The sequence below is a fragment of the Amphiura filiformis genome, chromosome 6 (genome assembly GCF_039555335.1).
Source record: "Amphiura filiformis chromosome 6, Afil_fr2py, whole genome shotgun sequence".
In the NCBI taxonomy this organism is placed as follows: Eukaryota; Metazoa; Echinodermata; class Ophiuroidea; order Amphilepidida; family Amphiuridae; genus Amphiura; species Amphiura filiformis.
The window spans coordinates 56,561,701-56,579,777 of NC_092633.1; the positions used below are offsets into that span (position 1 = coordinate 56,561,701).

Here is an 18,077-nt window from a genome sequence, read left to right on the forward strand (position 1 = left end):
AATTATAAGGACTATAATAGTAGAGATTAACGTTTAGTATCAATTTTGTTTGAAGGGCATACCCGTTGTTTACAATAGCCGCTACGTCACGGGTTACTAGACGGTATATAGTAATATTGCTATTCGTCATTATGCGTAAATCAAGATACAGACAGCTTAAAGTTACGGCTTAGATGTCTTACCACATTCGATTTCATCATCACCAATAGGACAGTCTCTGTATCCGTCACATAATACATCATATGGAACACACTTAGCTACGACTGTAATGTCCTGTGATCTGTCGCAGAGATAGAACCCTGGACATTGAATACTTTCTGTTTGAAGAGAAAGGCAAAGTTTCTGAAATCTGGATATACTTTGAGTCTTCAAGCATGATAACTAACATAATCATTCCTGATCGTAACATATTAGTTTAAACCCCGTTTGAATAAGTGCTCGCGAAAATGGAAGCACCATAACGCATTTTAGAAAGGTTTACAAGTTTTGTACGGTGTTTGATGAAACACATGATCAGATTGATCATGTTGATATTTTTAATCAGGTTTGTTATGCTCTGTATTTTTGTCGTAGTACTCATAATTACCGCAGTGGATTTCATCTGCATTGTTTAAACAATCATCAAACCCATCACACTGAGCTTCGTCTGTGACACATCGATCAGCGCCATAACAAGCAAATTGCGATTGATCACAAATACCTGCCAAGAAAATATTGATAATGGTTATTGTATGCTTGAAGTATCATTACACAATAGGAAAACATTATAATCACATGGGTATATCGATGTCTTGGATATTGGATGTTGGACATTCTGGTGAAGCGAAGAGCATAAGTTAACGTCTCAGCCATTTATTCAATTTTTTTAAAAACTTATTTAAAAATCAAATTTTGGCATGAGTTTTGTTTCTCAAAAGCAGAATTCCTGTATAATTAATGTATTAGAATGACCTTGTCTTTGACCTATACATTTTGTGAATTGAAATTACAATACCTCACCTGTTGTGTTTTCAATATTTTCAAGTCTCAATTGAAACCCAGCATCCACTCCGGAGCTGTCAGTCACCATCTGCATCCACATTTTATCTTGAGAGGAAACCAACACTTGTAGTTTAATTTTACCCGTTAACCGTGCTATGACGGAATCAGACTGTGATGAATAGTCTCCTTCGCCAATCGTTAAGAAATCATAACCTCTTTCCAGTGAAAATGTTTGAATTCGAACCATTATCCTCGGGATATCTTGGGCAATGATTACCCACAAGCAGCGAAGATTACTCGGATAGGGTTGAGGATAATTTGGTGATAAAAATGCATGCGGTGGCTTGTCAGGTGTCACGTAAATTGTTCGAATTCCACAAACACCTGTTAAAAATACACAAGTAAGTGTATACATATGGATTATATCAAATTAATAAATTGCATCGTAGACCTTGTTTCAGTTTCAGTAGAGCAGAGAACAGCCTTTACCATATTAAACTGTTTCTGTTCTACCTCTATGGTTATAATTGCTTGCTGGATTAGGTTGCATGTGCCTTAAACAATACGTGATATTTCATCAATTTATTCAGTCAAATCGGTAACAATCAAATGCCAAGGCAAATGCCACATCCTTGCACATGACTATCCAAAGTTATATTATGTAAATCATTCATCTATCTAGATCTGGGTATACTGCCTCGGGCTATCATGTGATAACCTCTTTAATCTGTAATATGTGATCACCTGGCAGATGGGGAACGGGGAACTCAAGTTATAAAGTGACAATGAAAATATTTATTGAGGCGGCGGTAACGTAATGGAACATAACAATAATGATCTAGCCATAAGTCATTAAAAGAATATTCATTAAGAACAAACAATACCGCAATTTTGTTCATCTTCTAGGTTAGGACAAGTACGAACACCATCACATACACGACCACTGTCAACACATATGAGAATATGAGTCGTATTACACGAAAATTCACCAAATGAACAGTCAACTGAAAAGAAAAAAGTATAAAAGAATACAAATTCCTTTAAAAGGAATAGGGCGGGCAAATGAAAAATTGTCAAGAGAAATGAAAGAATGAGTAAGTCAAGTTCACAATTAAAAACAGGAAAATATGACACAACATCGATTTCCAATGGGGGAATAACACAAAACGTATAAACAAAGTTAAAAGAGTTTTTAACTTTATACGTTTATACGTTTGTTATTCCCCCATTGGAGGTTGTGTCATATTTTCCTTGATTTTAATCTTATCTATTGCTTATCCTTTGTTCTCTGCTGGTCAGTTGGAACAGATTTTCCCTGTTTTTATATTAACCCTTCACATCATAACAGAAGACGTTTTATGTTAACATTTTATATAAAACATTGTTATAAAACTTTTGTAGATAATAGTTATTTAAAACATTTTCGTAATCATACCTAGAGGTTTTTTTATCATCAGATAGAAAGACTTCTGCTCATCTTCTCTGGTGAGACAACAGGGCTGGGGTATCTTTCCATATCAAAGTTTAAAAATCGGTCATATCAATTTCCTCAATATGTTGTTTTGATACTTTGTAACTTTATTATGATTAACATAACTGTATTTCAAAGCGTCAAACTATATCATTATTTTGTCCCAACAAAAATAATCCAGGGAATAAAATATTCATTCATATGTTTATTTATTTTATTCAGCCTGGGCCACTTCTACTGGTGCACATGCATTCTAATAATTTGTCTATAATACCTTATACAAGCATCAGCAAGCACTATTTGTCACAAGATTTGAAAAGTAAATAGCCCATGTACACACTGAACACAATGCACATACAAGCTGTATTTAAGTACATGCAGAATGCAGTATAAAAATATATGACCTTCACGATGCTATTAATTTAGCCCAAAGATTAGGAAAACTAGCAAAACTGGTGAACTGGTACTGTTCAAATAAAAACATCTGCAAATCTTGCTGCAATTTCCAAATAGTATTTCTATTACTTAAATAATTATTTTGTTATTTCTTTTAATACAAACACATTACTGCCTATGACGACTTTATCGTATTACTTACATATCAAAATCAAGTAATAATTACAAAACTCGCCGTAAACTATCACCTCTGTGGGTGTTTGGGATATAACCGGCACAAATATTTTCTCAACACTGCGGCATGTGAGAAAGTAGGTCAATAGTCAGAGAATACATGGAAACATGGAAATATTGATAATCAAGACTGTCAAAATGTGTATGTATTGTTGACGACGACGAAGATGGTGGTAATGATGACGATAATGTTGATAATATTGTCACCGAGGATTTTTTTTTTCGCCATTTACCTGGGGCAGATGAATGTACCCATCGGATTTCTAAATGATACCCCGACCGCTCCTCATTTCCATCTGATGTAAATCGCATCCACATAGCTGGACTCGCAAAGGTTGCCGAATTTGGAACTATAGTTCCAGAAAGAGGTAACAATTCCCGTCTATCATTTGGATTGGTGCCATACCCTATTTCTAACGTATCAAATTGGCGCTCAGTTTCAAATGCTACAAATGTGACGTGGACGCTTCCATTCAACGGAGATGTGATGAATTTAGTGCACTCTGTACTGCGTGGATACTGGTTTGGATAGTTGTATGACGTAAGTGTCAAGGTGGAATTTATCATGTTCAAGAAGTGATTTCCACTCCCACAACATTCTGATCGATGGAAATAAAACAGAAAAAAACATAACACTATCAAGAGAATTTTTACAGCGGTTATATTATAGGTCAATCAACTTACAAAGACTTTACTCATTATATAACTTTGAAAGTGATCTGAAATTAAAAATGCAAACTTAAGCAAGCATGTTAAAGAACAACAACAGTGATATTAAAAATTGTAGTCTAAACAGCTCAACAGATGGTCATTAATGATCAATAAAGAGGGCAAAACATTTTAGGTAACATTTTACCTGATTCAAGCTCATCAGAAGCGTCCAAACAATTTGGATATTTATTACATGCTAAGCTGTGTTGCAAACACACATGTTGATTGTAGCATTGGAATTCATCTTGTAAACAGGGTACTGAAAGTAAGAGACAACATGAGGTATCAAGTCACAGGAATTATTGTAAAGGCATACACTCATAAAAATGACCTGCTTACCTTGTTACAAATACTTATTCAAATAAGTGAGTGCAATTTAAAAACACCCTGGGATAGTCTACGCTACAATACACAATATTCGCTACTTGCATGGTTCTGCCATTATGCACTTTGCGCGGGGGAGAGCCTTAAGGGGGTATTACACCCATGTGGTAAATTTGTGACTATTTTTGCATTTTTCTCAAAAAATAATTACACACTGGTAACAAAAATTATGTATATTATTGGGGAATCCCAAATGGAATCCAATTACTAAACTGAAATTTCAGTGACTCAAGACAAGCGGTTCAGTATATATGCTAGGAAACGAGGTACATCCTAGCGGTACCTTATTTCTGGTCATAAATAGCACACTGCTTGTCTTGGGTCACTGAAATTCCAGTGTAGTAATTTGATTCCTTGCCCCTATAATATACATAACTTTTGTTACCACTGTGTTATTAGTTTTTGAGAAAAATGCAACAATAGACACAAATTTATCGAGGGGTGTAGTACCCCCTTAACTTCAGGTTAGCAACTATTTTAACCTGTTGCGATTTGGTAGTTCACAGCATCTTGCGAATGGTAGTGAGCTTTGGCAAAAATTGCATTGATCATTTCATAGCGAGCGTGTAGAAGAATTCAAATATCACAGATATACTTTTGTAGGTCATGTGGTTCTTTAGTTATGCTGTAAAGAGGGCTGATACAACAACACTTCTGTAAAACGTACATAACTCATTAACGATATTTTGGCTGCTTCGACCAACAATACTGCGTCTTCATTAAACTGGCAGCATAAATGAAAGGAAGAATTACGTAACCCTACACAGAATGTTATGTGACGGGTTCAATTCCCATTCATGTATGCTGCCAGTTCGAGGCTCTTACCGCACATACTGCATTATGGCGGAACCATTCAAGTAGCGAATGAGGTGAGCTTTTTACCATGTTTACTTGCTCATTCACTTACACAATTCTTGAGACCAACCAAGTTGGAATTTAACAAGCGTGCGACTTCTTGTATCTTGACGAATTACTTTAATCCACATCCGGGTATCTTCTACGACAACAGAATTTGGTCCTTCATTAGCATCTATATGCATCAATGTATTCTCCTGGGTGAAGTTATATCCATGACCAATGGTCATCATATCGTCACTAGTGACATCTAAGTTAAAGTACTTCATGTATAGGATTGTAACTCCTTCAGCTAATGGATTGATACACCAAGTGCAGTCAGTTTTGGAACATTCGCTGGTAGTGATATTGGTGAGAACATTGGCGGTGATGTTCAAGTATTGGCATACATCTGTAATGTGATTAAAATACTAGTATTCTGAAACCAATGATGCTTTTACTATGTTACTGAAATGTGATTTTTCCTCAAGAACACTTCACAATATCTACGATGTGGTTATACCATGTAGTGCAATTTGATCCTGCAATGTTCCCCAATGCATCATTATTGTAATGCCAATTGCTATGCTTGCCAAAGACATAAGCATGATAGAGACATTCAAATACATTCACATAATGATCCGATATTATACCTTATCCATGTCGGGTCAGGTAAATCGTCTGATTTAGATCATTAGATTTCTTTTGAACTCCAAGACAAGTGTAAGGTGGCCGGTTGACGCTGAGTATCGGTTGCATCAATGGTGGTGGGAAAGCTGTGTCACGTACCTTCAGTATTAAACATTTAAAGATACTCCCATCAAAACCATGCACTTCTACACACCCAGGCATATCAAACCCATACTTCTAGCCGTTCACCCACCCACCAACAGAGACACGCACCCCAACAAACTCAAACATACAAACAAACATCCACCACCACCAACAAACAAACAAGCTCGAAGTAAGCACAGATAATTACCGCACTGATATTCATCCGTCTCATCAGGACAATGAACAATCCCATCACATTTTTCTGTTTGGTTAATACATACATGTACTGTTTTGCACTGGAATTCGCCAGCTCCACAGGGCACTATAATAACAACAAAATAGCCTATATATTGTCGAGATGAAGACATAATGGCACGTAATGTGTTACTGTCTTATCCAAATTAAGACATAATGACACGTGACGTGAGAGATTTAATTGATTTAATTGAATATTTTAGCGTGTACCTTGACTTTGTAGTTTCCGCAAGGTGAGATTGATTCCTCTACCACTCTTTGAGACGTCAGATTGAAATCGTATCCATAAACTTGGACCATCTGATGTCACTGAAATCGGGGACCATGGCCCGCTGAGATACAGCAGTCGTGAATCCTCTGTGATGTCATTGTGTCCCCCGGGACTGTATCCAAACCCCAAACTGAAGTAATCAAAGCGTATCTCAGTATCGAAGTCTAAGAACTGTACCATAACAAAGCCTTCATTGAGAGCCGTGACCATCCATATACAATCAATGTTGTTCGGGTAAGGATTTGGAAAATTGTAGGATTGTAGTTCCATTACTGTTGTGTCATCGTCAAGGTGTATATCACTTGCGCCGCAACAAACTGTGAGATAATTAAACTCATTAAATTATTGCTATTGTTTAATGCTGATCATGCTCTTCTAAATATTTGATATATTTCACGTATCATAAATCACACGCGGATTAGGAATTTTGTATGCTTGAAATCAACTTTCACAAGAGATCGTGACCGTTCATACTTAAAGAACGCGCAGGCATTAAAATTAGACATGTAATTCTCTCGGCTAAAGTTATGCTATATCGAAACCAGAAAGATTCTTTCTGATATCGACAGAGAATGTTTCTCGGGTTCCTTACAGAACATTTAAATGTTCCACATAGAGGGTAGTTCAAAACCCATTAGTCTACCAGATGTTGTATTAGGTTTATCTGGATTGTCAATTACAACTGTTTGATGGGAATTCATACTATAATATCTATACCTTACAGTTTCATGCTGCTACGCAGCACTTCATCAGACTGGCAACATTGCTTCTTCTTCTTCTTTCCTGAAGCTGCCGCCGTTGGCGGCGCTAGAAGCGACCGAAAATATTCGGTAAGAAATATAGTTCCCTTCATCTCTATTCATGGTGTTTTGCTCTAGTCGTCTGATCCCAATTGCCTCTCTAATCTGCCTTTTGTTCCTGGTGGTCTCCCTTGATCTGATATTAGCGTCCTCCCAGCCTATGCCATGGTTGTTTTGTGACCGGTATGAATTTTATGTGTTGCTTTCTCCGCTTCTCTTTGATGTTCTTTTAGACATGTGTCAAACAAACGTGATATTTCGCCATTGACTGAATATTTGCGCACAGCTTCTAGCGCCGCCAAACGCAGCAATTTCAGGAAAGTAGAAGCAAGATTGCCAGTCTAATGAAGTCCTAAGTGCTGCATAGCAACATGAAACCGTAACAAGATATATCAACAAAAAATTCTTCCAGAGAGTGTAGACTGATATACTAGTACAAGAAGGAATCATTAACAGTAATATTATAATCTACCTGATTTGAAATCATCAGATCCATCAATACATTGATGATAATCGTCACATACTTGTAATTTATCGACACACACAAACCCAGAGTAACATTGAAACTCGTCTGAGGAGCATGGTACTATAATAGAACATAGTATAGATAATGCAACATATCAGCAACAGTTTAGCCATTGTAAAGAAATAAGGTAAGGACAATTATGCAGGATAAAATGTTACATATGAGCAACTTTGGTTATTCCTTCATATATATACACGAAATTAGGGTCAGAGTTATAACTAGAATATTAGGCTACATGAAGGATCGACCGGAACTTTGCGCACTCGACCTGTAAAAAGTTCAATGTATTTTAATTAATAGTATGAACACTATGGTAAGACTATTAGATGCCTGTTAATGTTCCATTCAACATGTTCAACATGAAGATAATGTTACTATGGTACTGTCAAATGTCTACTTACATGCGCGTATTTGGGGGGGGCTTTGGGGGCGCCAGCCCCCCCGGGGTCAAAGTAGGGGGCGGCAAAAACGAAGGGGCGGCGGAAGAAGAAGGGCGCCCAAAACAGGGGCGGCAAAAACGAAGGGGCGGCAAAACGAATTAGCATAGAAAAAAGGGCGAAAAAAATTGAAAAAGCATAAAAAATTTGGAAAAAAGTTGCTTTTAGTGCGCTAGCGCCTAAAATCCATTTTTTGGGTCAACCTTTTCGGGCTGTTAAGGAAGGGGCGGCAAAAATTGTTTCTTCTTCAGCCCCCCGGGGTTGGGGCGGCCACGGTACGCCACTGACTTACGCATAGGTTTGAATCAAGTGTTGGATTTCGATTGAACTGACCAACCCGTTTGTGTCTCCTATTCATAATTACAAAACATTTGGATAATACTTCCACAAATCATGTCAACACTCATCCTTTTAGATGAGGATTTGTCAAAGATTTGTAAGAGACACACTCCAAACAATAGCCGGGAGTTTTATTAGCGGATTAAACCTTAACCTCCAAAACATTATGCTAGTGCATTGAACAACAAACAAACCCAGGCATTATTGTTTTTAAATGTATAGAAAATGTGTAATTCCTGGCATGTATTATAGTATAAGAAAATAAATGCAGGCAAAGCTTGTCCCCCACACCTCCGCCACACACACCCCCACCCCCACCCCACCCCACACATTCCGATCAATAAGCTTTGATTTACAACAGTTTGAGTCACGGTCTGTCACTAGAAACACATCAGCATGATCAGTGGCAGTACCATGAATAGAATTACAAGATAACAAAACCTTTACGAAAATGTCATTTGTTTCTTTGTCTGCATTATCTGAATCAAACCAAGTTATTTTTGATTCGTCCAGTGGAAAATCCTTCGTAAAGAGTTGTGAAAGATGGAAATATCCCTCCATCTCGACTTCGCCTCGATAAATGGAACACTTCGTTTTCTTGATCCTGATTATGAACATTTTATTAATCTATCATCTGTGTTTGTCTTGTCTTTTGGATAACATTTAAATAGCAGTAAAATGACAAGTGGAAAAATGCACACTTGTATTACAAATCATAGAAAAAACCTATTAAATATAATGATCTTACAAACTGTTTCCATCCACTGTAGTAAAAGTTGAAATCCTCTTCTACCAGCAAAATCATTAGAAGCAAACTCAATCCACATTTCACTACCTTCAGAAGTCACAGAATTTGGCGGGAATTTTCCAGATAAATACAACATTTTACTGTCGTCTGTAACCGTATTTCCTTGTCCGATGGAGAGGTAATCATACTCGTACTCGGTGAAGAAGTCATTGAAGGTTACTCTGATGCTTGCTGCATTGATACCATTTGCAATCCATGTGCAGTGAACATTGTTGGGATACATGATAGGGTAATTGAAGGATCCCAATAAGGAGGAATTGGACGCGATTGATAATGTAATTGTAGAATCGCCACAGTGATCTGGAAATAATGAAAAAGTTGCAGACGATTTTTGTCAACATGCTAAATGATTGCATCTCATTGACCATGCATTGCTTACCCTCAGCTTAGCTGCTGAAGCACTGTGACTTAACAATATTGAGTTTAACGTAACTTGAAGAAAATATAATTTTGTTCTTCAAATATTTCCCTCTACTTTCTCTTCCTCTTTTTCTTTTCTTCTCTCTTTCGATTTTTGTCGTTTTAATTTTCAATATTTTGAAGAAATATAATTTTGTTCTTCAAATATCTTTTATAATAATTATTTAGCATTGAAACTGCTCTTATTCTGATTTCTTTTCTTCCAAAAGAGTACAGTCTACAGTCTAATCTGATATTAGTACTTTGTTTATAGTGGGTGCATCTTCAAAGATGTACATAGCTGAACAATAAATGGGTAATGTACGATGAAAACTAGACTAGGTACATTTTATATCCCTGAAGTGTCAATATTGTACATACCACATTCGGATTCATCACTAGCGTCCACACAATGAGGGTGTATATCACATACTTCTTTTTTCGCAATGCAAACATGTTCATGATGACAAGCAAAATCTTCAAAGGCGCACTTAGCTGTGATGAAACCATTTGCATTAGGCGGAGGCGCCCTATTTAGCGTTAGCTTTGGATATTTAATTATATTATTTTCTTTATTTTCCACCAGACTTACCCGGGTGAAAAATCAATAAAATAATTAAATCTCCCAAGCTAACGTTAAATAGGGCACCTCAGTCAAATGGATTAGGAATAATATATATATATTATTATATTTTGTTCAATGAGTTGATTCCACTAAACATTTTGTATAATCTGTAATACAATAACAAGGCAATTTCCCAAGCAATTGCATGTTGCAGACCATCTCAGTACACCTTGCAACAAGATTGTACCGTGCATTTTTGATTTGCAAAGATGAAATTAATACCCCGAGCAACATGCAAAAAAGTAGAGACATGCTCTACTTTCAAAGTTGTTGCATACAATCTAACCTCCTGTAGGGACCAACTTGATTCACCATCCACAACATTATAATGTGTGCACATGCTACATCCTTAGATTTCATTCTTCGCCTTTTCTTTGTGGAAAATTGTACAGATATACAGGAGAGGATGACAATCTTTTGCTGTCTGGATAACACAGGAGCCATTTGGATATGATTATGAAAATCATTAACCACTAAATATGCTTTGTGTATATCCCCAAACCTATGATCACGCTCAAGGAATTGCAAGGCCCAACATTGCTTCGTGTATTTTGATCAATTGCTGAGCTTCATGGTCAGTGAGCACATAACTCCCCCACTAAATAATTGGCCTTGCAATTGAAATTGCCTCGTGTATGTTCAGCTTAATGTATAAATCACTCATTTTAGGAAATGCCAATTTCACCTAAATTATAATTTAAAAAAAATTATGGACAAGCTATAGTAGAAGACCTGAAGCTTGACACAGATGACAATAAATTGTCTACCTTAGTTTGTCAAAAATGAGTTTAGCCATTACTAACTGGCAAACCTCACAAGATCACTATTAGTCATCACTCATAGCAACAATTCATCTTTGATTTTCCTTATCATACGGATACTACAGTGTGTTCTATTTTGACACACTATCTTGTTGCCATATTAGCTTATACAATGGATTTCGCTTTCTGCCTTCGACTGCACGTACCATATCTGCCTTTCTGCTATTTTGTGTGATAACATTTATTCTTTAAATTGTATTTTTGTGTGAAAATTGAGGGCGCTATTTGTATGTTTTAAAGTTGATAGACAAATAATCATTTTTTTACGATAAAAAGTTCTCGAAAATGTCCATGCGTTTTGTTGTTCATTTTTCTGATGTTTTAATGGCAGTGTACAAGTGTCTATACCTCTTGTAAATATAAGATTTAAGATATGGCGCCATCAGTGTTCACATTAAATTGATAATGACTGCATCAGTCACCAATAGCCTACAATTTTCAGCCTTACTTTGATTGTTGACCTCTTTTAAAGACACATGAAATCCTTTCTTCACGACAGTACTGTCAGAGGCGAATCGTAGCCACATGTTAGCTTCATCAACGATAATTGATACAGGAGTCCACGATAGTGATAAAGTAATGATCTCAGTGCTAGAGGAAGCATTTCTGCCATACCCAAGTGTCAATGTATCATGTGTTTTCTCAGTGAAGAAATCAATGAATTTGACCATAATGTACTTCCCCAGGTTGGCCGTTACGAACCAAGTACACATTACTTCTAATGGGTAGTCTTTAGGATACCGTGGTGAGTAGAGATGAAATGTGTCGCCATTATCGATTCGAATATCTGTAGTGCCACAGCATTCTGTATCAAATGAGGTTAAAAACGTGTTCCATAAATCTTTCTCATGTAACCAGATATGTAATAAATTGCAATTTTACAGGGGACTATAATTGAAGACCGAATTAAAAAGACTAGTTTGCGTATGACGTCCTGTAAACCAGACCAAAAATGCTGTGCTGCGCAAGTCAGCAACCAATCACGTCGCGCCTTTGCCCAGACGTCAAACGCAAACTAGTCTTTTTAATTCGGTCTTCAATTATAAAGTTAGGATTGCATTGACAAAGCAGGGAAAGATAACATTTAGTATGATTGGGGCTGTTTATTTTAAGTATGCAAGGTCACATAAGGAAATTGAAGCAGCTAATTATCTGTCTGCTACAATTCCCAATGTTAGCTTGAGCAGGTTATATTGTATCGTTTTAAGAACCGGACCATAACTTCATCTCCGCCGACTGTATTTTCCTTCTCATATTCCTTCCTAACCTGCCTCCTGTTCATACAGTATTTCCTTGTCTGTGTTCGTCCTCCTAATTAAATTTATCTTGTGACCAAAGTTAGAGCTCAGATGATGTTTGCAATGTTTGATTTCCTTTTTTAAAAATCCATTTCATGATTCAATTACCTTGATAGGTCTCATCGGATTGATCTAAGCATTGCGGAAGTCTGTCACATACATCGTCTAACGTCAGACACATGATGCCATCGTGACACGTAAATCCTGACAATGAAGGGCATCCACCTTTGGATAAATATGAAACAAAAAATGAGCTGAATATTAACAAGATTAATTGCATCTCCAATCTTTGCGTGGTATTACATCATAACCGCGCGATGGTCGAATTGTTTATTCTACTTCTTTGGCAGATTTATTTCTTTCGGTAATAAGAAATATACTTTGGTTATGCTGGTGGTACAAGGCTGGAATAAACTGCGCAATCTATACTTAAAGGCATATTCAGTAATTTGCTGATCCAGAGGATCGTAAAAATCATCAAAATTAAGATTTGGGCCACCTTTAATGTTAGTGTCCTGGATGTGCTAACATAGTTAAATGAGTATGCCATGATATGTCAACATTAAAATATTATAAAAGCACACTCACCGTCATATTCACTCCATGACATTTGAACGTGGAAGCCTTTTGCACTGTATGACCCATCTGAATCAAATCTCAGCCAAGCAGGTGTGTCTCTTATTGACACATATAAAGGTGACCAAGACTCGGAGAAACGTGTTAACTCTGTGGTCTGATTACTAGCATCCATTCCTTGACCAACAGCAACATGGTCTTTATATGCGCCCATAATTAGGTCAAGAAATCGAATGATAATTAGACCTGTATTGCGTTGTGGTGGTAGTAAGTACCAAACACATTGAAGGTTGAGTGGATAATGCAGGGGGTAATTGTGTGACGTGATATTTACAATAGAGGTGTCCGACACAAAGATATTTTCTGCACCACACAGATCTGTTAAGTATGAAATAAACTTTACATTATATACAACTAGTTTATCTTTGAGCCCAAGCGTACAGCAAAAGGTGACATCGCTTCATACCATTTACCGTCAGCTCTTTGAGCTGAGGTCAGTGCATGGTATATCAAAACCATTCATGTGGCCACCAAGGAACCTTACACGTAACGTTTTAGTTGCCTCGCGTGGAACCTAGCGAGGAATTCGATCGTGAATAATATCTCTCATATGTTCTCAAAATGTCTTTTCAAACACCCATAGCTTTGGAGGGGGTCGGGTCTTTGGTTTTTGCTGGTCATTAGAGGATATCAAAGAAACACCCTACATCTTCTGTAATGCGGTGGATATCACGTGCTATGGTGGACATTGTACAACTTACCACAGTTAAATTCATCCGAGTCGTCAGGACATTTTACGTAGCCATTACAGTGTTCTTTTCCATGAAGGCAAATAGTAGCAGATTGGCACTGAAATTCCTCAGGTGCACATGCAACTATAGTATATAATAACAAAAATGTGCTACATGTTATGATTTATTAATGAAAGTGGGTTTCCCAATCTATCAATTATTATATGCAAATTAATATGTATCTAAAAGAGCTACCTTTGCTTATAATCCTTCCACTATTATTATGATAAAGTACTAGTAGCTGACAGCTCCTTGACTTAATCCACTAACCTTCGTTGCGTTTCCACTGCAGCTGAACGTGAAATCCTCTTTCTTTTTCCACCACCCATTCGTTAACGTATGGACTTGATTTGAACTGCATCCACATGACACGTTGAGGTACAATAATATAGTTTGGTGTCCACGTACCACTGAGTGTCATTAGTCTACTTGATAATCCTACACTGTCCCCTTGACCGACGCCTAATATGTCTGCCGATTCGTCAGTATGCAGGTCTTTAAAGCTCATTACTATGCTCCCGTTTCTGCTCGGTGGATCTATATACCTATATAAATATTCCGAACAATAAAAAGAGGCCATAATGTATATTTAGCAGCTATTATACTACATGTAGATTTCATACACTCTTGGAAGTTTCGAATTCGGCCACTACCCGAAAAAGGGAACATAATTGACAAAGACTTCTTCATAACTGCATAGCGTGGGTTTACTGAACCCTCCATTGAAAAAACATATTGTTCCAAATCAGTCGTTAGAAACTAATTTAAATTAATAATATTCACATTTCGCTAACGAAAGTTGTATAATTAAAAAAATATTGTTATAACCTACAGAATATACAATTATTGTAATACCGGTATAACAAATCTTGTCTTGTAAAAGAATAACGTACCAAATACAATTCAAATCGTTTTTATACGGTTCTGGATATTTCGGCGATGTGATGTCCAAGATCTGACCCTCTGTAATGTATCGATACTCGGTGCAACCAGATTCTGACAAAAAGAAAGATAAAATTGAACATGGGAAATAAAGTCTTTCTGGAGCCATATTTTTGTGAGTCTAAATAATATTTAAAAAGGTGCCTGTCGACACTATATCTAAATTACCAAATAAAGATGAATAACTTTGTTCTGCGTATTTTGACACCTCATTCAGCAAGATGCTATTTTATTGTCCATTTATTTACCAATTTGAATGGGAAAAGGGTGAAGTTCAAATGTGATACATTTGTGATATTTCTTCCTTCAGGGCGATTCCCACCGGCTTTTTAACGGGCTCAGTACAGTGCAACAGATCAACCCTCTTTCTCTGTGCTCATAATCAGAGAACAGTCTAGATGTATTGTCACTTTGGAAATGCTCTCTTATTCAATTTAAATTGGTATTAGTTGGTAAAGTGATAACGTCGCATCGTACGAATGATTACTTCATTTGGCAATATAGGTTAATACCTTTAACATATTGCTTTTGTTTTAAGTGTAGGAAAGGAAAACTTTTTTGTGCGCAGTATTTCTAGACAATACACAATTGTGTTTAACAATCAATAGTCTTACTTCACTTCAAAGGATTAGGGGTATTGGGTTTTAGGATTGTGAAATGAGGGTAATAGGATTATGGTCTGAGTAACGAGCACTATTCTATAGCCTTGCCCTTCAATATAATTATAGCTGAGCTGATTTGAATCAACAGACGGCCTGAAGATGCATCTAGGATACTGTGGCCTCTCAAAAACGTGGATCAAGTTGAAAAGTTTTATGATTTCAATTTGATATTTGATTTGAATTATTTACACCTACATTTACACTCACCTATTATTGAAGACCGAGTTATAAAGACTAGTTTGCGTCTGACGTCAGGGCAAAGGTTGCTGACCTGCGCAGTACAGCATTTTGGTCTGGTTGACAGGACGTCATACGCAAACTAGTCTTTATAATTCTGTCTTCAATTATAATAGCGATTTGTATTCTATGTTCAATTTTAAAATACTAACTGATAGTTATTCCTACTCACCACAGTTGAGTTCATCAGAATAATCAGGACACCTTGGAACATCGTTACATATGTCATCTACATGTAGGCACAGAAATCCTGAATGACACTCAAACTCATCAGAAAGACAAGAAACTGTAATGACATCAGATGTTAAATTAAATGAACCATGAGAATACTTCGTCATTCGAAGCAATGCTAGGTTAAGCTAGCTGGTGCAGAGTACGGAGAAGAACACCTGTTACACTTGAACCGTGATTTGGCTGTAACTATATAAGCCCATACGGCTTGTAATTCTTAGCTGTTCTAATCCGTTTCTAAATGTATTTTTAGAACCGATATAGATTGCGCCAAAGTAGCTTTGATCTGGCCCAGGGAGTTGGTTTGTAATGATCCCTACACAAATCAATACTTTTGCACAACTTTCATATACACCCACGGTAAGAATTGGCACTAAAGAGGATTGTGCAAGTATGTCTACAAGCTTCTACACCAAACAATTTAGAAACATGAAAAAAGCGATATTTCAGATGTAATTCTTTGTGCATGTCTTTCATCCCATTTCATGAAATTGCGAGTTCTATAATTATGTTTTATAATTGCCCTCTTATCTCAAACTCAAAATTCACCTCATTTACATTGGATTCATTGTGTTTATGAAAGTTTCGATTGATTTTACTCACCAACATTTTCTCTCCATTCTAATCTGAGATGAAATCCCCGTTTTTCCAAAGCATTATCAGTAATGAAATGCAACCAGACTTCAGAGTATTCCACCGTTAATGATTTGGGAAACCAGCCTCCGCTTAGTTTAATGAGCTCAGTATCCAGATTATCACTGTCTTGTCCGTACCCAATGGATAGAATATCGTACAAATGCTCGGTGTAGAAATCCAAGATACGAACAACCACTACAGAGCCGCCTTCTAGAGCAGTTACACGCCATTTGCATTCGAGATCTCGCGGGTAGGGATGAGGAAAATTGAGTGACTTCAGGTCCATTATGTTTTCTTCCTTGGTCAAATTCATATGAACGTTACAAATTTCATCTGTATAATAAAGGTATTCATTTGGTAGTTGTTCGAAGGGTATTACGCCGTTAAGGGCGCGAATAGCAACCAGCTACATACACTTTAAGTACATATTATTAGATTAATAAAGTTTACTTCGAGGACTGTTAAATATCAAAATAAATAAATAAATAAATAAATAAATAAATAAATAAATAAATAAATAAAAATGTATATCTTCAATATGAAAGGTCAAATTTTCAATTGATCGTCGGCTTTTCATCCCAGTTACATACACAATACATATCATTCGATTTATAAAGTGTACTTCGAGTAGCCTGATATCAAAAATTTAAAAAATATCAAATTTTAATAATTTGTCATAAAATTTGTATTATATCGCGAATTTCAAAAAATCAACATTATTTGATATCAGAAGGACATTCTTCGTATTCAGAATGCAATTCGATATGTATGACGTGCTCTCATGTTCCACAAAAATTCCAAACGGTCATACCAGAGCCCTTAAAGGATCCAAACGGTCATACCAGAGCCCTTAAAAGTCTTCGGCAATCACGATTTTATGCCATATAATATGTTAGAAAAATAATTATCAAGCACGAATCACATGGTTATATTTAAAACAACCTCATGTATTGGCCATAAAAAAACCGAATAAAAACAGTACTGTCGTCTCTCAACACGCAATATTCAAAACTCCCGCGCCGAAAATGTCTAGGGCAATGACGTCATAGTTATTTGTGTTCAACTGTCGCCAGCCTTCATTATTTTACTGGGACGTCATTGCACCATACAATTTCGCGTGTTGAGGCTGTTTTTATACGTTTTTATGGTCAATATGAGTTTGTTGAAAAATAAAACCATGTCATTTGTGCTTGATAATAAGTTTCCTAACATCATAAGGCATAATGTCGTGATCGCCGGAGACTTCATTTAAAAGATCACATACAGATTTTGCAAAATATGTTTATTGCTTGACTATCGACCCATGTTTAGCCAGTCTATTTTCAAAATGAAAACAAAGAGACCCTGTGCAAAGTAATGCATACAAACAAAACACCCACAATGACGCCCACCCACTGCCCACATCCATCCCATACATACAACACCCCACTACAATAATACCACACGGTCACCAGGACGCCCCTCCCAACACAATAAATCTTTACAATTCAACTTCACGAGTTATGTTCCCATTTTCCGAATTTTGTTGGTTTTAATTCTGCTACCCACACAAAATAATAGTTTTATAGAGACTCCATAATAAAATCTACAAATTACGATCTAAGACAACGCAGTTGACCGCATCTCTTCTTACTGACC

General features: G+C 36.6%; 3 protein-coding genes across 3 annotated transcripts in view; all 3 read right to left on the reverse strand.

Moving 5' to 3' along the window:
• The window catches only part of LOC140155696 (replication factor C subunit 4-like), a 443,685-nt gene that overhangs the window by 49,745 nt on the left and 375,863 nt on the right, over positions 1-18,077 (reverse strand). The gene's annotated exons all lie outside the window — the stretch shown is intronic.
• On the reverse strand, positions 163-10,075 carry LOC140154637 (CUB and sushi domain-containing protein 3-like). Its single transcript, XM_072177205.1, has 11 exons — positions 10,002-10,075; positions 9,162-9,521; positions 7,584-7,697; positions 6,251-6,628; positions 5,085-5,423; positions 3,939-4,052; positions 3,316-3,681; positions 1,866-1,985; positions 1,000-1,365; positions 587-700; positions 163-317 (listed from the first exon to the last, which is right to left on the reverse strand). The coding sequence occupies exons 2-11, from the start codon at positions 9,442-9,444 to the stop codon at positions 163-165; spliced, it is 2,349 nt and encodes a 782-aa protein (XP_072033306.1). The 5' UTR covers positions 9,445-9,521; positions 10,002-10,075.
• LOC140154638 (tolloid-like protein 2) lies at positions 11,456-14,239 on the reverse strand. The gene is made up of 5 exons (XM_072177206.1): positions 14,002-14,239; positions 13,702-13,815; positions 12,953-13,318; positions 12,473-12,589; positions 11,456-11,871 (listed from the first exon to the last, which is right to left on the reverse strand). Exons 1-5 carry the CDS (start codon positions 14,237-14,239, stop codon positions 11,456-11,458), a joined length of 1,251 nt encoding a protein of 416 aa, XP_072033307.1.

Bases quoted from the DNA above. Each gene is read 5' to 3' on its own strand.
- LOC140154637 (XM_072177205.1), bottom strand. From the start codon at position 9,444: ATGTATCCCAACAATGTTCACTGCACATGGATTGCAAATGGTATCAAT. The intron at 5,424-6,250 runs GTACACGCTAAA...ATCACATTACAG, and splicing joins GCGGAAACTACAAAGTCAAG to ATGTATGCCAATACTTGAAC. The intron at 1,366-1,865 runs GTATTGTTTGTT...TATTTTTAACAG, and splicing joins AGAAGATGAACAAAATTGCG to GTGTTTGTGGAATTCGAACA.
- LOC140154638 (XM_072177206.1), bottom strand. From the start codon at position 14,239: ATGAGCTTTAAAGACCTGCATACTGACGAATCGGCAGACATATTAGGC. The intron at 13,319-13,701 runs GTAAGTTGTACA...CATACTTAACAG, and splicing joins CTCGGATGAATTTAACTGTG to ATCTGTGTGGTGCAGAAAAT. The intron at 12,590-12,952 runs GTGAGTGTGCTT...ATTTATCCAAAG, and splicing joins GTCATGGAGTGAATATGACG to GTGGATGCCCTTCATTGTCA.